Here is a 22,479-nt window from a genome sequence, read left to right on the forward strand (position 1 = left end):
TGGATCTAGTGGGGTTGTGACCTTGTCTGAGGTCACCATCTGTGCTCTTAGCCACTGTCTCCCGACATTTTTGTAGGCATGGTACTTCTCTGCACTATCCTAGGTCCCAGGCGTGGGATGGGTATGGTTATTCTGCCTTCCTATCCCATAACACACTGCTGGTTTGGCCTGTAGGAGAATTTCCAACTTTGCAAAATAAGATGCGTGCCGTCCTGCGCATAGAAGTGGAGGCTGTGAGGTTCTTGAAGGAAGAACCGCACAAGCTGGACAGCCTCCTGAAGCGAGTGAGAAGCATGACGGATGTCCTGACGATGTTGCGGAGGTGACTGTCGTGGCCCTACTGGGGTGGGTGAGGAGGAGGGCTCATAGGCTGCCGTACAGTTCATGGGCTCTAAGTTCCTGCCCTTCTCCAGGGGCCTACTTCTAGTAGCATCTTGACTCATCACCCCTTATTCATGGCATCCTGCTCACAATCTCAACATCTGTTACAACATGGCTTGAGGGCATCATTCCTTCAGTGCAGACCTTTGCACTGGACCCATCATAGGCTTTTAAATTGTTAGCCATGTGCCGGGCTTGATTCCCACTACTATGAAATTAATGAATTTAGAAATAAAATTAGGTAAGTAGTTTTAAAAATTAAATGTAACAATTTGTAGGTAAAGAACAAATTAAAATACTCTATTAGCCTCCTTCACCTTGGGGGTGTAGTAGACTTCAGTTAGAAAAACCGAGCCAAGTGTTTATCTACTGAAAGAGTATCTGGGAATCTGATACCCAAGGGAATCAGGTCCACCAAGGAAAGACGTGCATGCTTGAGTGGAGCTGCTCGTCAAAGATCACTACTGTGAAGAAAGATTCAGAGGAATCACTGCCTGATCTGCAACTTTTAATGAAAAAGTTCTAGAATCATCAAACCCATTGAAACCGTGCTTACAGAGGCAGGGGTGTAGCTCAGTGGTAGAACACTTGCCTAGGATGTGTTCAGCCATGAACACCACACACACACACACACACACACACACACACACACACACACACATATTCTGCCTTCCTATCCCATAACACATTGCTGGTTTGGCCTGTAGGAGAATTTCCAACTTTGCAAAATAAGATGCGTGCCGTCCTGCGCATAGAAGTGGAGGCTGTGAGGTTCTTGAAGGAAGAACCGCACAAGCTGGACAGCCTCCTGAAGCGAGTGAGAAGCATGACCCAAACACACACACTCCTCATAGAAGGCACTGTCTTTGTTTGTTTATTTTTCAAAACAGGGTTTCTCTGTGTAGCCCTGGCTGTCCTGGAACTCACTCTGTAGACCAGATTGACCTCAAACTCAGAGATCCACCTGCATCTGCCTCCTGAGTGCTGGGATTAAAGTCATGTGCCATCACCTCTTGGGTATAAGAAGGCACTGTCTTTATTATTGCCATGCTCACATTCTACAGAAGTACCTGAGACTCAAAGTGGCAATGTCCCTGACATTCTAAAACATGTGAGAACTGACACTCAAACACACGTGTGTGCTTCCAAAAGATCCTTGTCTTTTCAACTGTAGCCTGTGTGAAAATAGACATATAACTTTAAATGACTCCCAAAGAATCAGGGAAGGTGGCACACGCTCATAATCCCAGCCCTCAGGATGATCACAAGTTCAAGGTCAGCCTGAGCTACGCATAGACTTTGTCTCAGAACCCAAGCACATGGATATAAATCAGTTGTAGAACATTTGCACAGCATGTTCAGATGGGGAACAAAACATACCTCGGTTCACAGTCACAGTAGGCCTTGAATTTGAAAGGCTTGATTGAGTCCAAATACAGGGAAAGACAGCAATAAGGTAAGACACAGGCTAACATGGCTCACAGTCCAAGAATTTGAAGGCTTCTAGGAGCTTCTGACTGAGAATTGAGTGTATTTGAGAGCTTCACAGGCCAAAATCAGGTGGAAGAGTGAATATTGATAAATGTGTGCTCACTTTCACTTGTCACCACCAAACAGTGAGGGGCCAGTTTCAGTCTGGTATAGTGTTACCATAAAAGGAAGAGACTATCTCCTGGGGCTGATAGCAGGGCTCAATGGGTAAGGGCACTTGCCACAAAGCCTGAGGACCTGTGTTCAAATCCTTAGAACCCCGGTAGTACCAGGTGCCGTAGCATGAATACACCTGTGGCCAGATGGGAGGCAGAGACAGGTAAGTCTTCAAAAGCTCACAGGCTATGCTGGCATTGATGACCACACTGGCATCAACAGCAGCAATGAAATCCAGCCTCGGACAAGGGGGAAAGTAAGGACTGAGACTCCACAGGTTATCCTCTGCTCTCTGTGTGAAGATGGCTCATGTGTGTCTGAATTCACACACAAACACACGCACATCAATGAGAACACACACACACACACACACACGAAACCATCTTTTGAAGAAAGAACTGCAAAAGCCCATATGGCTTTGGAACATTGCTAAGATAACCTTCACCGTTGAGTTCTTTAATATTTTCACCTAAACTGGCATGGCATTCAAATATACCACAGAGAGAACACAGAGGGACACCGGTCCCCATTTAACACTGCTGTACTTGGTCTCTCCTAGGCATGTCACTGATGGGCTCCTGAAAGGCACAGATGCAGCCCAAGCTGCACAGTACATTGCCATGGAGAAGGCCACAGCTGCAGAGGTCCTGAAGCATCAGGAGGAGACAATCCATGTGCCTGGACAGTCCGTCCACAGCAGCATCGGAGGCCCCAGCGATGTGAAGTCAGAAGTGGTGCCCGTGTCCACCATGACGGTTCACCATGTACAGAGCTCCCCTGTGGTCATGCAGCCCTCCCAACACTCCTCAGCCTTGCTGAATGCGGCCCAGAACTTGTCTGGAGGGACTGGCTCCCATTCAGCCAGTTCCACAGTGATCACACAGGAAGCAACCTCTGCACCACAGTCAGCTCCAGCCCCCCAGTCTCCTCAAACCCCAATGAATGGTTCCTCCATGCAGAGCTTGTTCATTGAAGAAATCCACAGTGTGAGTGCCAAGAACAGGGCGGTGTCCATTGAGGTAGAGTCTGATTTCCATTTCTCACGCCCATGTCCTCCCTGCAGGCAGAGGGTTTATATTCTGACTGCTGTATATTTAAATACCAATGTATGGATATGTATTATATACATATATGAGTAGGACTGCATTCATATGAATATAATAAGGATCAAAGATATATGTGACTAAAGATAGCTTTTTGTAGATATTTAGGGGTTTTGTTGTTGTTGCTTGTTTTTAGATTTTTCTGGGAACAGAACGCAGGAGTAGGGTTGAGAAAAGGTCTTCGGGTGTAAGGATGCCCCCTAACCTTAAGATGGGTCAGGGATATGTTGGTAAATGTGAGTAGGGAGCTCTTATGGGGAAAGACCGGCTAGGAAGCATCCGCCAGCTCCCACGGGAGCTGATCTGGGATCTGGTATGACCACTTGACGTGGCTAAGTGCAAGCTTCTAGGGAAATGAGGCCTGTGCATTTTCTGAGCCTGTACACACAGAGCATCCATGCTAATGGAGCTTTGGAGAGGGCTCAACTCCCTTCGTGAAACACTAGAATCTGAGTAAGCAAAAAAGGCACTGTCTTAGCTTGCTTTCTGCTGGTGTGATAAATACCATGACCAAAAGCGATTTGTTTAGGGAAGGGTTTATTTGACTTACATATCCTGGGTCACAATCTACTGAGGGAAGCCAAGGAAGGAACTCAAAGCAAAAACCCAGAGCAGGAACTGAAGCAGACACCGTGGAGGAGCACGGCTTACTGGCTTGTTCCCTGTGGTTTGATCAATCTGCTTTCTTATATACCCCGGCCCCCCAGTGGGCTGAGCCTTTCCACGTCAATCATTCATCAAGCAAGTGTCTGCAGACTTGCCTACAGGCCATCTTATGGAGCATGGAGACACTTTCTCAACTGAGGGTCCTCTTTCCAGATAACTCAAGCTTGTGTCAGGTTGACAGAAAACTAACCAGGACAAGATGTGGAGGAAGGCATTCTGGGCTAGAGCATTCCTGGAAAAGAAGGAAGGCGGGGAGTAAAACCAGTTTAGCTGGTTGTATGTTGATCTGGGAGAACTTGGAAGCCAGTGCAAGTTCCCTGGGGGTGCGATGTAGAGATAGTGGAGAACACAGAAGGTCTGACAGTAGTGAGTTTTCAAAATTCTATCTCCAGGAAATCCAGGGACAATACAGAGTCAATTGATAAGATGGGTCTGGAATGGCAGGAGCCGAATGGGAAGTTTTCGTAGTCTAAGGATGGAAACGGAGCAGTGGCCATGGCAGGCAGCACCTGTGCTGTGGTAGTGGAAAGGCTAAAGCAGGAAGGCTGGGAGTTGGAGGGCAGCCTGGGTTACACAGGAAGATGCTGGGAGCAGGACAACAAAGCTGAGCATCTGCTGCTTCCTGGGTTCCCATCACTGGGAAAACAAAGGACATACAAAAAAAGCATATTATTTTAAATACATTTTGCTTCCCCAGCCCTCACTTTCCCCTAATCCCAGAGCCTTTCCCCAGCTCTGTCCCCAGCAACCTGGTCATACCCACCCTCACCTGTCTTACATGTCACCAGCTGATAACTCCAGGTATGCTGGAATGACCTCTTAAAACTTCCATAGCCACAGTCACATGGCCTCTAGACAAGGGGTAGTTTCCATTCCACATGCAATGTCTATGCCTGGATCCGTGTCACTTATATAAAAATTGCGGAGGAAGGGATGGGAGGCTGTGGGTGGAGTTTCGCTCTATCCCCAGCACTGGGGGCAGGGTGGGGTGGGGGTGGGGTGTGTGCATTTCCTTACTTAAAGGATGTCACCGTGACAACACTTCTATTTTATAAACATCTATTAAAAGCCTGGGAGACACAGTTGTCCATAAGATGTTTGTATTTCATGATGTAGAAGGACACTTAGGCGCTGTGTCTGAAAACGCCCAGAGCATGGGTAGGGAGGCCCAGGGCCTTTCTGTCACCTGGGCCATGACAAATCAGGCAAGCTTTATTCTTTCGCTGATTCTTCCTATCTTATAGCCTTTGGGTCAGCAGAGAGCTAGGCTCAGCTGTTTCTGGCTCGCCAAGTCCATGCCAAGTGCTCGGTGCTGGGGAGGGAAAGCACAGGAGACTGATGGTGGTGGCGGTAGGCCTTCTGTTTGTTTAAAAGTACTTGACTGCATATGTACCATGACACTTGACCACATTGGTCTAGAGCTAGCAGATAATCTAAAACAACACCCGCCCCATTTTATAAGAAAGGATGACCCAGAAGTCATATAGCGTCTTGAGCAGAATTAGAATTACATCAAAAGATTTTTTTAACCTTAATTATTTTTGCAGCTAATGCATAAAAACATAAAATTGTACATATGAATAGAGTGCCTTATCATATTTCAATACATGAGTGGGAGATTGTAAAACCGGGACTTTGGTTCTTACTGTGGTTCTTAGGGAGTGTTTGTGTATCTGTTGTTTGTTTAAACATTCCTTTTGCAATGAAAGTTGAATTTAGAAAACAAAGTTGAGTAGTAGAAAATACCTTTGGAAGCAACATCCCTACCCATTTTAATTTAGCATTGACAGAGTATATGGTGAGTGCCGAGTGATTGTCAAGAGGTAGATTTGAGCTTCTGAGATAGCTTTTCTGTGGATGAGTGTCACAGAGGCTAAAGCAGCTTGATGGGTCTGGGCCGTGTGGCGATATAAGATGGCAGGCGGCCTCAGATAGACCAGGGCATTATCAACACTTTAACGGTGCTGAACCCCTTTGGCGCATCAGCATAAAATCTATAACCTAAGTCTTCTCTCTAGTTTTCAAACTAGCTGCAATTGCTATTTTCCTGCAGAAAGCGGAAAGGAAATGGGAAGAAAAAAGGCAAAATCTTGAACAATACAATGGGAAAGAGTTTGAGAAGCTGCTGGAAGAAGCTCAGGCCAACATCATGAAATCCATTCCTAACCTGGAGATGCCTCCAGCTTCCACCCCAGGGCCGAAGGCTGATGCCGCTGGTGACAAGCAGGAGCTGTCCGGTAAGGGCAGCCTACAGCAGGCCTTGCAGAGATGTGCAGGCTCCCTGGCCTCAGATCAGAGTTTATCACTCATATAGGCTTCTGTGCAATGCAGGACCATGCCTCACTTCCTGAGAATCTCAGGAAGCGGTCACTTGCCACCAAGCCTAACAACCTGAGTTCATGTAGTAGGAGAAGGGAGAATGAACTCCTGTCTTCTGACCTTCATGTGCAGGTTGTAGATAACACTACCACACAAAGCACGATGCAATCTCTCCACAAAAGAAATTTCGCAAGGAGGTCAAGATGCTGCAGGGGCCATGGTTCTCCAAAGCTGACTTTTCTCCTCAGGGCCCTGGAGAGAATTTCCGACCCATCTCATTACATTTCTACCTTATATAATTGTCTTCCCCGTTATTAATCTCTTCACAGTCTGTTGGTGTTTCATATAATTCTCATATTTTTGTTATTTATGGCACCACAAATATAGCAAACATTTTGTAAAGATATGTCTCATTTTCACCTTTTACTTTCAGATTAAAAATTCCCAGTGGGCAGTGGTAGCACATGACTTTAATCCCAGCACCTGGGAGGTAGAGGCAGGTGGATCTCTGATTTTGAGGATAGCCAGGGCTACACAGAGAAACTCTGTCTCAAGAAACCAAAAGTAAATAAAAATTTTAAATTCCTGCATAAATTGTTCAGTTACCAGCATGAATATTTTTATCCAGTTCAGTGCTTTTCCTACTTAAAAAACAAAACAAAACAACAAAAAAAATTACCAGAAATAGTTCACTAGTACACAGCTCACCCAGAATATGTAGCAGTCACCTGTAGCTGTAAATGCTGATTTCTAGCAGTGTGTGTGTGCGAGTGTGTCTCTGTGTGTGTGTGTGTGAGTGTGTTTGTCTCTCTATGTATCTGTGTGTAAGAGAGAGATTTTTTAATGCATTTATAGATGCATAAAAACAAAAGTTTCCATACAAGGTATTATAAAACCTTCATAGGTGTATTATTACACAGGTAATGGATAGATAGGAAAAAATTGATGGAAAATTTGAACACCATAGCCTCAGTCATTATTAAATAAAAATTATTCAGTAGATGTTTCTTCAAAATAGCAGGGAAAAATTTGTTCAAGAGTCTTGTAGTAAATGGGGCTGGAGAGATGGCTCAGTGGTTAAGAGAACTGCCTACTCTTCCAAAGGTCCTGAGTTGAAGTCCCAGCAACTGCATGGTGACTCACAACCATCTGTAATGAGATCTGGTGTCCTCTTGAGGAAAAGACCTGGTCAGTTGTCCTCATCAACTTAGACCATGACACCCAATATAGACAATTCAACACAACCACCATGTACGTGCTGCCCATGCATGCTTGCACGTTGCCAGGGCACAAATTTCATCTCAATTTTATTCTTGAAGTAAATGAGAGAGAAGTATCAGGCCTGGAGAGATCCTTGCTAAGCTGACAATAGGATTGTCCGCTAAATCTAGGCTCCGTAGCCAGGCAGGGTCCAGTCAAGAAGGAGGCTGAAGGAACTTGACTAAAGTTTGGTCAAGGAAGGAGTCTATCCTCAGGGCACTGAGAAGACAGACCTCTATTATCAGCCTTGGCAAACCCTGGATGGATGCTCTAAGTCAAGGCAGCCTTGAAGCCACACCCCTTTAGGAAGACTCATGACTTACCCAGGTTTTCATTACAACTCAAAGCAGAAACCGAAGAATCTCCTCAAAACAAGTCTCAGTTTCCCAGAAAAGCAAAATAGACCCCTTGGTGTCCAAGCCAAGTCCATAGAGAGAATAAGAGAAAACTCCAGAAACCAGTACGGGTTTTGGTTTGGTGAGTCTTTGGGTCTCAGGTAGAGAAAGAGCAGAAGCCAGGCTGTTAAATTAACCTTTGGGTGAAAAATGGCTTTCCTGAACAGGAGGTAGAGCTGAGAGATATCCATGTCCCCTAACATTGCTGTAAATTCTGATTTTTAATACTGTGTCCCTCACATTGCCAACAAGGCATATTTCCTAACCCTTCACTATGACCCTTCTCCCCAGAGTTCCACGTTTTCTTTGTCTTTATTCTTTGTTCCCATTTCCTCTGTACCTCTCCCCTCTTTAGCTAGAGTCGATCCCCGTAGCTATGTAAATTCTTATTATTACTGTTTCAGGCTGGGACTGAGACTTTGAAGCCTGGCAAAGGGTTTGAGATTTAACTTTAGTTTCCCAATTTTTTTCACTTTTCCAGTGCCCCTAAGTTTTTATATGTACCAAGAAATTCACTTAATAATAAATCTACTAGTTTGCATTGCATTCCCAATAAGCCAATGATTGTATATATGTTTATGTATCATTTCACCCCCAGAACACCCCAATGGAAGGTCTGTTGCAGTAGTATGTTGTATGTAGTAAGTAAGAGATGAGAGAACCAAGTTAGCAAAAAGGGAGGTCACATATGCCGGGGCTTTCTGTGAGTTCCTTTCAGTTTGTTGTGAAGGCTGTCCCCTTAGTCATTGGTCTTTGATGAGAATAGAGAGTTTTACGTTATTATTATTGCGTATGTATACACCAGATGCATCTTCAAAAGAGATTATCTTTGAAATGGCATACTCTTTTCCAGAAGATTCTCCAAATTCGGAGCAGGAATTGGACAAGCTAGGGGGAAAGTCACCCCCTCCTCCACCCCCACCCCCACGAAGAAGTTACCTTCCTGGGTCAGGACTCACCACCACAAGGTCCGGCGATGTGGTCTACACCAGCAGAAAGGAGACTGTGTCTAAGGTCTGATGGGTCGAGTCCTGGCAAACTGATTTCTAGGTGCAGACAGTTCTAGCTGGCTGAACATTAAAAATCAATTCAGCTCATTTAGATCTCCAGAAAGTGCGCCAGATGGAGACTGTCGGCCAGTGCTATTGGCCGAGCCGGGGCACCGTGGGTGCTAGGCTTATGTGACTTTAGTGGGACAATATGAATGCATATCACCAGCTGCTTTCCTTGGTGGGGCATCATTAACCTAAAGTGAGATGGGAAGAGATACAGTCTTACCTAGGTAATGGGTCAGCCGTCGTAGCTGCGGGTGTCAGCATAAAAAGCTGTTACGTGAGCTTAGCTTACACTTGGAAAGCCTTGTCCCCTGTATTAAATGAAAAAGGACAATTTCCAATTGGAAATGCAATGTGGGGAGGGCCTTTTATAAATGTGGGGAATTTGCAATTTTATAATTCTTCAAACCATTCACCAACGTGACAACTTATGTAAACAAACACAAGCTAAATGCAAGGAAATGAAGCAGCTTTTTGGCTGGAAGAGCAAGAGGCATTGAGAATCCGTGTTGTCTGACCAGTGTCTGTGGTTTGAATCCCCTATAGGTGAGCAGTGAAGACCCTGGGCCAGCCCCACAGACTAGAGCTACAAAATGTCCCGCAGAGGAGCCAGCATCAGCCTGGGCCCCATCCTCACCACCAGTCCCGACCTCTTCCGCCAAGGATGAAGAGGAGGAAGAAGAAGAAGGAGACAAAATCATGGCAGAACTCCAGGTATGTAGCTGAGGTGACTTCTAGCATTGCCTCTCTGAGTTCTCATCTGGGCTTCCCAAGCCTTGGAACCCACAGGTTTGTTACCTGACGGGGCTGGTAAAGGGCGCTGGAGCTAGCATATGCTAATTGTGCCTTTTAGTTCTGGCCTCCATTGTTCCAAGCTGAGAGCCAGCCACCTCTCTAAGCACCTGGAAGATGTGTAGGTAGAGACGATTTTCAAAGCAATTCTGTAAAGTTTACATAGCAAAATCAGTTGCAGACCTCCCTAGAGCTCTAAGTGATAAGAATATTCTATTTTTTTCTATTTTCCTTGCCTATTGAGAGTATATTATTAGGGTTTTTGGTTTTGTTTCTGTTTTTCTTTTCTTTTTTTAAAGTATTTACTGGCAAAGTTCTCTGCCAGGATTGAGAATAGATTGCAGGGTCTATACCCAAGGCCACCCCATGTCCCTGTCATGAATGTGACTCTTCCCTACAAGCTTGTTCTGGGAACTCACCTCGTTAGATACATACATAATTCCTAGACCAAATTCTGGATTTTTTTTTTGACTCGTACTTTTTATGGACATTTTTGCTTCTGCGAGACTGAATCCTGTGTGGGGCTCCAAAACATGTCATCTTCTCGCTGCCCATGTGGTTGGTGCAGCCCAGGGAATCTAACTTCTTCATGTGGAATGGGGGAAATTTTATACCATGTCAGTTTTGTGATACTGCGTCTGCTCTGGTTTTCATCATAATCATGATAATAGCTGCCAAAATTGAGCTCCTTATAAGGAAAGTGGGTCTCCAGAGTGTTCCATTGGGTGGTGAAGCCTTTGACTACTCGCTCAAGCTCACAGATTGTCCTAGGTCAAGCAAACTCCATGTGTTCTCACAGTGGTCAGAAACTTCCTGACAGGAAACAGATTTATAGTTAGTAACAATTAGACTTTTAAATGTTCCAATCTTAACACTCCAATAGAAATCATATATTTGTCATAGATACTTCTAGCTACCATTTGAGATGACCTCCCCCATGTTTAGAGTCCTATGTCTTCAGTGTTTTCTATGCCGATCCCTTTCCAGGAGTAGGGTATCGGATATCTGGCTTCTTGCTCTGTAAGTGACTAGTAATAACAGAGACTGAAATTATCTAGCTCTGTCGGTCCAGTTAGTTTGCTTATGTGTGCTCTTGAGTCAGACCCCCGGCATGACAAGGAGACTCTTCAGTCCCCTCTAAGGGAAGTTTCCATTAAATAGAGCCCTGTGTTCAGGTGACCCGGCATCAGAAGAAAATCCAGGCTTGGAAATATAACTTCTAACAGCTCAAAGGACACGGTCTCAATCGGCAGCATGTCGATAAGTCAGGCATATCTCAGACAAGCCAGGACTCACTGTCCAAGGAACAGACCGCATGGAGGGCAAAGATGACCAAAACAGAGACAGCAAGCATTGAAGGCACAAGAGGGTCCCCGTTGTCAGTCAGCTATGTCCTGATGTTAGGACAGATGCTAGAATGTTCACTTGACAAAGTCACAAATTCTTCTTTCTGCCTACTGAGGTGTTTCCAGACGTCAACATTTGACATAGAGAGAATACTAGGCAATTATTTAAGATTATTCACTTCAGTAAGTTCTTTTTCATGCTAACTGCACATGAGAATGACTACAGCATTTGTGTGGAGAATGCCCTACTCCCGGCCTCTTATTTACTAGTTCTCTTGAGTGAGCCAGCTGCGCTGGCGCTCGGTTGTGCTGGCTGCTGGCTGCACAACCATGCTTAGCTCAGACCAAGCAGCAGTGAACTCCACAGTCACGGTGCCAAGAGACTCTCCCGATGTCCCCAACCCTGTCACCTGACAGAGAGAAGCAGTACTTCCGCTCTCTCTATGAACTAGTCTCCCTGGCCCTGCTCACATGAGCCAGCTGTGGGCCCACTCGTATGTCCAGAGCTTGGCAGCTCCTTGGCCATTCAGGATCACGTGGTGCTAAAGGCGTTCGCTGCTAGGAAAGGAAGCCACACCGAGCGTGGGATCTGCAACTGTTTCAGAGATGAACGGGTGTGCATTCTTTCTTTCTAAGTTGAAAATATCTCGTGAGGTTTTCTTCCTATCATGTCAATAAAGCTGATAAGAAATGAAGACCATAAAGATCTTTTCATCTTTTCTTGATTTGTTCATGTATTTGCCAACATAAAAAGGTCAAGACAAAAAGCAACACTAAGTCAACTCAAGTGCACCTGAGAGCCTTTTCCCCCCTTGATGCGAGATCCCGAGCCAAGTTTCACACCTGCAAGCATGCACCTCTCACTGAGCTGCACCTCCAGCCTAAGGGTATTAACAGTTTCTAGGTCTCTGTCCATTTCATCTTTATAAGGAATTTTTTTTTTTTGTTGTTTAGAGCTCAGCCAGGGGCCAACTTGAGGACTTCTGCAATACAGGATTTCAGGATGCTGCCCCCTAGCAGGAACCTGCATGCAGGACCAGGGTTGGGGACCCCGTGTCTTTGAATTCCTGCCTCTTTTCTGCTCCATACACCTGGATCCCTGTTAACCTCAGTATTTTAATTCCTTAGGCATTCCAGAAGTGTTCCTTTATGGATGTAAATCCAAACAGTCATGCTGAGCAGTCCCGAGCTGACAGCCACCTTAAAGACACTAGGCCAGGCGCCACAGTCCCAGCCAAGGAGAAGAAGGTAACACATGGCAGCTGTGAACTTTCACACAGTTAGACAGCCCTGCCCTGCTCTGCTACTAACACGCACTCTTGCCCTTCACCTCTCGCACGCGGCCTTTCTGTTTTGCTCTCTCCCTTCTTTTGAAACTAACAGAGAAACAGGTTTACAGCGAGATTAGAAATACCTGACTTGTTTCCAAAGTCAGAATTGTTCCCTGTGAGCACCACACAGTAGCATTTGCAAAAGCAAGACAATAGTGTCCCCAAATAGAGAATGTAAACCTTCCAAGTGCTTCGGTCCAGCTCGTTAGAAACAACAACAACAACAAAAACCAGAAATAAATAAGTAAATGCAATTTTTTTTCTCATTTCCAACCTATCTCATGAAAGTTTAGACTCATAGAAGCATACCTGTATACACACTGAAGTATGCCAAATGGGATCCTTACAAATTATTGCCAATTTTGAGGTATATTTTTTAAAATGAGTAAGTGTAGTTTTAACGCTAAAATAATATACTTGTGACTTCGAAGAGGAGTCCAGGGTGTGTAGCAAAGCATGATCCATGCTGAAGAGAACACTGGGGGCACCAAGGTCAGAACTACAGTGTGTGAAGCTGAATCCAGAGCACCTGTGGTTTGGGGGTTCAGAGACTTCTCATGTTAATTAAGGACAAAAAGGTGAGCCAACCTGAGTCCTAACATTTCCCACCAGAAAACTTATATTTCAGGAATCAGGACACTACTTAATTCTCAATAAAGAGAAACAATAGTAAGAGAAAAGCTGCGGTGCTGGAGAGATGGCTCAGAGGTTAAGAGCATTGCCTGCTCTTCCAAAGGTCCTGAGTTCAATTCCCAGCAACCACATGGTGGCTCACAACCATCTGTAATGAGGTCTAGTGCCCTCTTCTGACCTGCAGGCATACACACAGAAAGAATATTGTATACATAATGAGTAAATTTATAAAAAAAAAAAAAGAGAGAGAGAGAGAGAGAAAAGCTGCAAGGTGGCCTACTGTACCTACCCCACATGGATTCCTTAGCTCCTATATAGGCAGACTCAGTGAGATAAAGTATCAGACCACAGAGGGAAAAATCTAAGTCTTTAAGGAACTTGCTCAGCTCTGGCCTGGCGCCATCACAGAGCCCAAGTGTGAAGTGATCTGCCGGTAGACAGATGAAAGCGTCAGCAGGCAGAGGATGTCTTACACACCTGGAGGTTGTTAGACAGTGACAGACAAGGTTGTCTCACACAGAAAACAAAACCCATGATATCAGCCCAGAAACAGGTTGCTTGTTCATTCCGTGTGAGGAATTTTCCTATACGGCTTTATTACTGCTAACTTGTAGAAGGCCCCTGGCAGGGCCTGGTATGTTGTGTTTGGACCAATGTGAACATTCTAGAACACTAACTGGAAACTTCATACCTCCCAAAGGTCCCCCAATAACCACAGTGTCATTGCAGACTTTTCTAATTGGCTCTGATATTGCCTGCAGTTCTTGCTTGAAGTTTGAAGTCCATGCCTGATGATAGCTCTGATTGGAAGCAAGTTGCTATGGTAACACCAGTGGTCACTGTTGAGTGCCCAACACTGGGTTTGTTTGTAGGTCAGGCACTCATTTTGGATCATTAAACTCAAAAGGTGAATCACTGTGTAAACCCCGCCCCCCTGCCCCCCCCCCCCCCAGTTTGTCATTATTAACCTCTTTGTGGCCTATTCGCCTGCCCTTCCATAACTTAAATGTCTTTCTCCGTTGTTTTCCTCCTGCCCTCATGAAGCTCCAGCCTGGTCCTTCACACGGCTTCTCGTGACTGGATCTCTCTTCTGCCTATTATCCATACACATGGGGCTTGCTTCCCCAGCCATCCCTGCCATATAAATCCTGGGGCTTAGAAGAAAATACTAAAGAGGGTGGTTGTCGTTCGTGCAAAATTGTGACCATCCATGCCTGAGAAGTCACTGTCAGTTTCCAGGACAGCTGTGACCAAGTTTTCCTGAAGCCCATGTGCTTGCTCTGATGAATCTATTCCTTTTTCTTTCTAGCCCATTGATAAAATGCAATTATCTGTGTGAAATCTGAATTACTCTTCAACTCAACTACCTAAATTGTATTCAAATATACACATTACAGAGCGAGACTGGAAATATTTAGCAGTAGACAGGGCAGATGCCAGCCCCGCCCCTCTGCCCTCCTCGCCCACCCCCAGTAAATGGGTGTGGCAGGGGACTTGAGCTTACATACACCCAGTCCTATCTTATTGGGAGTAAACTTTTACCTGGATGCATGTTTGGAACTGAAAGGTTGGACTGAATCGTCATTTAATATTCTCCTTAAAATCTTTTATGTGCTACGTTAGTTGCTTTATAATCTGAATTTAAAATCCCACAGAAAAACATACATTCTATTGCAGCAGCAGTACTGCCCCATCTGGGGACCCCCATGGGGAGCAGGCACATAAACTGGCGGTGACTGGCGGCGGGCGCACCTCATTTCTTGTCTTTAATGGTGTTCCATGTGGTTAATGCTGACTTTGTTGTTTGTATTGTTCGTGCTATCCCTTGAACGCGTGTGACTATTCCTTCCTCTCGGAACCAGAGCAGTAGTGTTAACTGTGGCACAGCCTGGGTTACTGTGCTTTGTGATATTGTCAGCGCTTTGAACAAACGGCCATCACTGGGATTGTATTTCACCTTGTGACAGACATCACGGCCTCTTGGTATGCTACAGCTAGAAGGGCCAGCAGCAGCACCCTGAGAGGAGAACAGATCCTACTATTAGGGATGCACAGGGCCTGGGGCTATTCTTCCAGTCAGGCTAGAAGAACACAATGCCCTGAGACGAAATGCTCTGATTACCTGGACTCTCACTGCTGTTGGGTCCTTCAATCCTGCCTCTTAGTGGGACTGAGACCCCCATGAGCATCTTCACATCTTCTAATAGAGAGAACAAAAGCTGCATCATAAAATGCAGAGAATAAAAACTGACTGTGACATCACAGCTACCATCTTGGCCTCAGATGCCTGCACTAATCCCCCCCCCCCCCCCCATTATGGCCATGCACCATGTAGCATAACGTTTTGGCGAGCAATGGACCATGTCTACAGTGGTGACCCAGTGAAGTTATAACTGGTGTCAGTCATCTGCATCACGCAGTTGTGCTGAGGTGGTTTATGGTGGTCTAAACAGGTCTACTTGATGCTGATGTATGAAAGAGACAGTTGCCTCTCCTGCCTGATGGGATAAGGATAATAAAAGCTGTCACTGGCATATGTAATATTCTATACTCTGCATTGGTGTCTCAGAGTAGACTTCTAGTTACGTGAAAGCCAAAAGTCACCATAGCACAATTACCTGTGCTACATGGTTTGTTGAATCTGTCGAGAGCATCCTGAGGCCACACACAGTGGTAGCCTACACATCTGGTGAGTGTAAGGATACACTAAAATGTTTGCACAACATAAACTCCATGACTCAATTGTCAGGACATGTCCCTGTCATTGAGAACTACATGGCTGCAAACTGTGGAGTATTAGCACTGCAAATTTAGATGTAATCATAGTGGCTGTTATTAATTTGAAGGTTATCTGAATACACTAATAACCTACAAAGACATTTTCAATCTGTCACTGGAGCGTGGAAGAATTTTTTTTTTTTATCCCAGAGTATGACAACCAACCCAAAGAGAACTCCTTATGGGATGATTTCAATAAAAGAGTTGGAAGGGACATTTTTAAAACTCTGCTCTTGTTCCTCAGTTCATAGATATAGCAAAACCAAAACTTCAAGTGTGGAGACGTGAAATAAAGGGTGTATCCAAAGTCACGTCATTAAGAGGCAGTTGTATCTCAGAATCCTAGTCTCTGCTTGGCCCACACACCCCAGTGTGCTTCTTACAATTCTGGTACTAGATTCTGCTAAGATCACAGACAGTGAGGAGTTAAAAAGAGAGTTGGTAATGGCTGCATTTATTCTCGTACCTGCTCCCCACAAAACTGGAAACCCTTGAATGTTCCACTAATGGAGACTGATCTCGTGCGGGCACAGGGCAGTTTTGAAGGTTGGAGAACAAAGCAGCCCCGGGTAAACAGCTGTAGGGTTCGGGTTGGTGTGTAACACACGTGCTTGGGCCACACGCATGTTTGGAAAAGTAACTAAACGATAGTGATAGTCCACTGTGGGCGCCTGTGGTTTGTGGAGTAACATGTCCTACACTATCCTACCAGAATTTGGAATTTTTCCATGAAGATGTACGAAAATCTGGTGTTGAATGTGAAAATGGCCCCCAAGTGGAATCTCAAAAGGTGAGTTCGCCGCATCTGGGTTCCAACTGATGCCATGCAATTTAATTACCTACCCTTGCAGACCCTTTTCTGATTAATGTGTGTGGTTTCCTTTCTCCACTTTGCCTCTCAGGTTCCTGCAGGGGCTCTGAGACCTAGTGGCCCTCCCAAGTGGGAAAGACCGATGGTGACTAGTATGCCTGACCCATCAAGAACACCAGAAAGTAGAGGTGACACCTTCATGAAGGAAAATTCCACACCCAATAAGAATGTATTCAGAGACAGTAGAGAGTATTCCCAGAAAAATGTGGCTAAGGTCAATTTTAATTTCACTGGTGTGAATTCATTGGAAGGTGAAATCCACAAAGGGCCTAAGGTCTCGGGACCACAGTGCGCTGTTCCTGACACCGAGAATCAGAAGGTGAACTATGGAAAGGCAAAAGAGACAGGCCAGCAAGGACAGGAAAATACAGATAAGAGTCACATTCCTCCACTGACTAGATCAACAGAATTAAGTATTCATGATGTCAAAGCACAGGATCATGACGTGCTCATGACCGATCTTGGACAAGTTGTCCTGAGATCTAAGGTGGGTAGGCACGCTAATACGAACACTAATGAAGACGGAGAATCGACTCCCAGTTCTCCCAGTGAGGAACACCCAACCACTGATAACATCGCCTTCATGATCACCAAAACCGCTGTCCAGGTTCTGTCCAGTGGGGAGGTCCATGACATTGTGAGTCAAAAAGGACAAGATGTGCAGACAGTCAATATTGATGCAAGAAAAGAGGCTACCTCTCAGCAAGAAGGGACTGAAGGCGAAGAGCCAGTCGTGTGCCTAGACAAGAAGCCAGTTATCATCATTTTTGATGAACCCATGGACATCCGATCCGCATATAAAAGACTTTCCACCATCTTTGAGGAATGTGATGAGGAATTAGAGAGAATGATGACAGAGGAAAAGATAGAGGAGGAGGAAGAGGAAGAAAACGGAGACACTGGAGTCCCACCCTCCTCCCACACGTCTCCTGAGCAGATTGACTCAGGAAGTGGTAGGAGGGGACAGAAGGCAGAGACACAATCACAACCCCACTCCACCTCAGCAGAGACACAGACTCCAGGAGGGCAGGAAGTTCATAAAGCTGAGCAGAGAAAACTTAGCGCAGAAGATTCTCCAAACTCGGGACGCAAGTGTGACGTGACTGACGACCAGTTCGAGAGCCCCAAGAAAAAATTTAAATTCAAGTTCCCTAAAAAGCAGCTTGCTGCTCTTACTCAGGCAATCCGCACAGGAACTAAGACGGGAAAGAAGACCCTGCAGGTGGTGGTCTATGAGGAAGAGGAAGAGGATGGCACTTTGAAACAGCACAAAGAGGCCAAGAGGTTTGAAATCAACCGGTCACAGCCCGAAGATGCCCTGAAAACCATGACCAGGAGACAAGAGCAGCTCAGTCTTGAAGGCACATCTCCGACTTCAAGGACGGATGAAATTAGGAAAAATACGTACAGAACTCTGGACAGCCTGGAGCAGACCATAAGGCAACTTGAAAACACAATCAGCGAAATGAGCCCCAGGGCCCTAGTTGATACCCCGTGTTCTTCCAACCCAGATTGTGGTGCAAGCTCGGCCCACATAGCCCAAGAGGTCTCTCCCCGGGCCTTGCTAGTTCTGGATGAAGTGCCCCCTGCCCCAGAACCCCCCACGTCCATATCTTCAGCTTCACGTAAGGTATATTGGTCTGTGGAAAGTGGAAAAATCCAGCTGCTTCTTAAGCCTGTCATAATCACAGTAGCAAACGGTGTCTTGTGATTTAATCGCTTCCTTTCAGGTGGCTCGCGTTTTTTTTTGTCTATTCGTCATGTACCCGTCTTTCCTCCCTTCTCCGTCGCCTTCCAAAAACAACCGGCAACTAGGTGTCTAACAGCTAATCAATTCTGTTTGTGCCTCTGTTGCTGATTGGTGTTGGGTCCGTATCAGGAAGCTGGGTCAGCCGTGTGCTGTTGGTACTCACATTAAAATCCAATTGATCAGTAGTGAGCTGTTGATTCTGTTTGATTCTTCTGATTAACCCAGTCGGTGTCTCCTGGGTCTGTCCTGCATGTAGGGCGCTAGCTTTTCCCTTGACCTTCTCTGCACCTAGAGAGACAGTCTCAGCAACAATCTGCTCACCTTCTTCTCTTTGTCTCCCCTCCCTCACCGGTCCTTCCACAGGGCTCCAGTGCCACCCCACAGACAAGCCGGATGCCAGTCCCCATGAGTTCTAAGAACAGACCCGGAAGCCTGGATAAAACCAACAAACCGTCCAAACTGCAGGATCCCCGCCAATATCGTCAGGTAGTTTTACCTTAAACCAAATTTTGGATGGACGCTGTTGCAATTAAGAAGCCAGTCGCTGACTTAGTTTATACCAAATACCGTGTTTTCTTTGTGAGATATCATTTACGTAGACATTCTGGATCTGGGGGCATGAGAAAAAAAATCTAAAAAGAACTGTGTTAAACTTTTCACCACACTCTTGCATGCCTACAATAAAGTGTCTTTTCCTCTGTGACTCCAGACCTTAACTGTTAACACATGGTGCCAGGCCAGTGGCGGTTTCTTTGGTGAATGTAGCGCTTATCAAAACCTCTTGGGAAGCAGAGACAAACCAGCCTGTCATTGGTCTGCTCTTCCGTCACAGCTACTAACATCTGTGTTGATGGCTTTAAAGTCACATTAACACCCCCACATTAAAAGCACATTCACGCTCCCCTCCCCAACACCAATCCCCATGCATGGCCAACCCAACCCGTGATGTGTGGTCTCCCTTTCTGCCTTTTCCATTCCTTCTTCGCTCTGTGCATGGGGTGGTTTCTGCCAGGTCCAGATAAGCACAAAGCGTAGCTCAGGCCGCGATTGACTGAACCTTGTTTTCCTTGTGCTGAATGGTTCTCTGAAGGGCTGTGTTGCCAGGCCCTGTGTGTTGATGGTGTTGCCAGCTTTCTGACCGCGTGTCTCCCGCCATCTTTGTTTGCAGGCTAATGGAAGTGCTAAGAAAGCTGGTGGGGATTGTAAGCCTACTTCCCCCTCCCTCCCTGCTTCTAAGATCCCAGCCCTTTCTCCCAGCTCTGGGAAAAGCAGTTCTCTACCCTCTGCTAGCGGTGACAGCTCTAACCTCCCCAGTGCATCTGCTACTAAACCATCGGTTGCTTCTACCCCTCTCAGCCCCCAAGCAGGACGGCCCACTCACTCCACCTCCCTCATCCCCTCTGTCTCTAATGGCTCCTTAAAGTTTCAGAGCCCGCCTCACGCAGGTAAAGGCCATCACCTTTCATTTGCACTGCAGACTCAAAATGGCCGAGCCGCCCCTACTTCCTCCTCCTCTTCCCCTCCCTCCCCTGCCTCCCCCACCTCCCTGAATCAAGGTGCCAGGGGCGTCAGGACCATCCATACTCCTAGCCTCACCAGCTACAAAGCACAGAACGGAAGTTCAAGCAAAGCCACCCCGTCCACAGCAAAGGAAACTTCTTAAAGGCCAGATCCTATTAGGCACGAGGTGGAATCCCATCCTTGTTTCTAATTTTTAGCCAGTCTGGAACAACTGTTTCCACAAGAGAATTACCATATTGCTGTACTGTCCAAGGCTTCATGCAAAGTGTGTGCTAAACACTGAGTTAGTTCCTAGGTTGCAATCAAGCCTGTTTTTCCCACTCTGTTGCTGTTGTAATTTCATAGTGACGACTGTCTAGATTCAGTACCTATTCAATGAAGAAAGCATGTGCTGTTAACCAAGAGAGTACGGCGCGAGCCAGGAGACCGTAAGACGAGCTGTACTATGCATGTAAAACATGTATGATTCCAGAGTTTTAGTATGTTTTGTATAAAAATATTTTTCATTACAGAGACTAGAAGTGAACAGAGAGATACACAAGCGTGACTATATAAATTGTAAAGCATATATTATGATATTTTCTTTTATTTTAGTGTTATTTAGCTTTATTACAGATTTCTATTTTTGTCAAAAGCTTCATGGTTCCTTTCAAGATCTTTTTTGCCAAAAACATTTTTGATACTACAGCATTGTACATTTGAAAGTAGCATGCTAGACTCTAAGCCAGTGCGCTTGCGCACAGCCCGCAGGACGACATTCAGCAAACTCTTGCACTGCCATCTGAAGGATGGATGACAACTTGCTAGCCCAAGCAGGTGTGCTGTCTTTTTCTTTGCCTTCTTTTTATTTTCTTCTTCCTTTTTTTCTTAAAAAAAATATATTATTATTCTTTAGTATTTTTTTTGTTGCAGTATCTTAACCCCTTTTTATGTTTCCCTAGACCTGGTAACCCACACTATTACATTGTGGATTTTAAAACGTACACTTCTGTACGGTTCTGTACACTGAGGAGATTTTGTAAATATTTAAATATAAACAGACATCAAAATATTGTATGTGACCGCACATGGAGTAGTTTTCCCACACCAAAGTTAATTTTTATGCATGCTTGAGAGTCTATGTTGGGATGGGCAGAAATGGCACTACCCATCCATTTTTTAAAAGCTACAAGTTTGCACAGCTCGAGTGGTTTTGTAAATAACTGTATTTGTATAACACAGCCATGTAACATACAGAACTGTAAGCAGAGACCTTGCAAAACTAAATAAAGGGCTGCATGCTTAGTATTTTTTTGTACCTTGTCATTGTAACTACTTCCTAGTCAAAGAGCATGTAAGTATTGCCTCAGGGTCTCGGCTTTGAGGGTGTTCTGAGTAACGTGTAGCCACGTCCAAGTATACAGCGGTGCTTCTCCGAAAGCTCGGAGTAGCTAAGGACGAGTCCCTAATAAATTAATTGACAGTGTGGTTGTCTGAACTTCATTTGCGGCCTCACTTTTCTCCAGGGCTTCTTGGGGTTTAGCTGATAACCAAACCCCAAGACCATAAACCTGGACACAAGTTTGCATACTCATTCATCAGAGGGGGTTTTTGCTGCTTTCTTGATTTTTTTCTTCTCTTAATTTCTAGTAAAAGTAAAAAGAAGATGCCTTTATCACTTGGTTCAAACAGGGTTTGTGTGTGTGTGTGTGTGTGTGTGTGTGTGTGTGTCTAGTTGTTTATTCTTCAATTCCTAATTTGAAGTTTTTAAATTGTTATTTTATGTATATGGATATACATTCATTCCTGGTGCCTGTGGTCAGAAGAGTTGTGTCGGATCCCTGGAATTGGAGTTCTATCTGGTTGGAAGCCTCCATGTGGGTGCTAGGAATCTAAAGGAAATGGACAATGCAACACAGCACGTTTTCATTTACAAAGACTGGAAAGAAGACGGAGGAGAGGGCTCAGTCAGGAAAGTGCTTGCCCTGTAAGCATGAGGATCTTGAGTTTGATCCCTAGAACCCACAAAAGCAGCTGAGCAGAGTGGTATGCCCTTATATTCCAGCTCTGGGGGTGAGACAGGCAGATCCTCAGAGACTGGCTGGCCAACCAGTCCAGCCTAAGCAGTTCCAGGCCAGTAAGATACCCTGGGGAACAGCACCCGAGACTGACCTCCAGCTGTGATATGCATGCATGCACATACATAAATATAGACAGATATACACACACAAACTGGCAAAGAGTTATTAATAATAAAAATTCCCAGATTCCACAAACAACCTTAAGAACCTGTTCATCTTTTTTTTTTTCACATCAAAAAATATTTAACTTGTTGGTTAGATGTAAAGAGCTAATACTGTCACACTTTACAGCACCCTGTTGTGTGTCCCAAGCTTCAGGTTTCCTGAACATCATGCCTTCATGAGAAATACCTTCAGAGACCTCTGCTCACAGCAGTCATGGCCGCCACAAGTTCAGTAGCACTCAGGGAAGGTTTTCAGTGTACGTGATTCCAGCGTTCCTATCCTGTCCAGCAGTGCCGTAATCTGAATGGGAGTCCATAGACAATACCCGCTCCTAGAATTACAACTGTGCTGTGTGACTAGCTAATTCATGCTGGTGTGCTCGGTCCTGTTTATGGCCATGCTGGGA

The 22,479-nt window shown here is 45.3% G+C and overlaps 1 protein-coding gene across 19 annotated transcripts in view; it reads left to right on the forward strand.

Annotated features, from left to right (window-relative positions):
• Positions 1 to 22,207, forward strand: part of Kiaa1217 (KIAA1217 ortholog) — an 818,936-nt gene extending 796,729 nt beyond the window's left edge. For 9 of the 19 annotated variants that reach the window (XM_041641628.1, XM_041641627.1, XM_041641618.1 and 6 more), the window contains 10 exons: positions 175 to 322; positions 2,588 to 3,047; positions 5,851 to 6,034; positions 8,625 to 8,785; positions 9,373 to 9,540; positions 12,093 to 12,212; positions 16,419 to 16,496; positions 16,609 to 18,207; positions 18,691 to 18,813; positions 19,496 to 21,313. In XM_041641628.1, the coding sequence (XP_041497562.1) occupies positions 175 to 322; positions 2,588 to 3,047; positions 5,851 to 6,034; positions 8,625 to 8,785; positions 9,373 to 9,540; positions 12,093 to 12,212; positions 16,419 to 16,496; positions 16,609 to 18,207; positions 18,691 to 18,813; positions 19,496 to 19,990 (3,536 nt within the window). In that variant the 3' untranslated portion in view covers positions 19,991 to 21,313. Of the gene's footprint in view, positions 1 to 174; positions 323 to 2,587; positions 3,048 to 5,850; positions 6,035 to 8,624; positions 8,786 to 9,372; positions 9,541 to 12,092; positions 12,213 to 16,418; positions 16,497 to 16,608; positions 18,208 to 18,690; positions 19,031 to 19,495; positions 21,314 to 21,650 lie in introns of those variants that run through there. The other 10 variants (XM_041641619.1, XM_041641622.1, XM_041641633.1 and 7 more) reach the window with 7 other exon arrangements.
• Positions 22,208 to 22,479: the final 272 nt, after the last annotated feature.

This window comes from Microtus oregoni, unplaced genomic scaffold (assembly GCF_018167655.1).
Source record: "Microtus oregoni isolate MIOR12 unplaced genomic scaffold, Mior012 000070F_ref0000104, whole genome shotgun sequence".
Taxonomy (NCBI): domain Eukaryota; kingdom Metazoa; phylum Chordata; class Mammalia; order Rodentia; family Cricetidae; genus Microtus; species Microtus oregoni.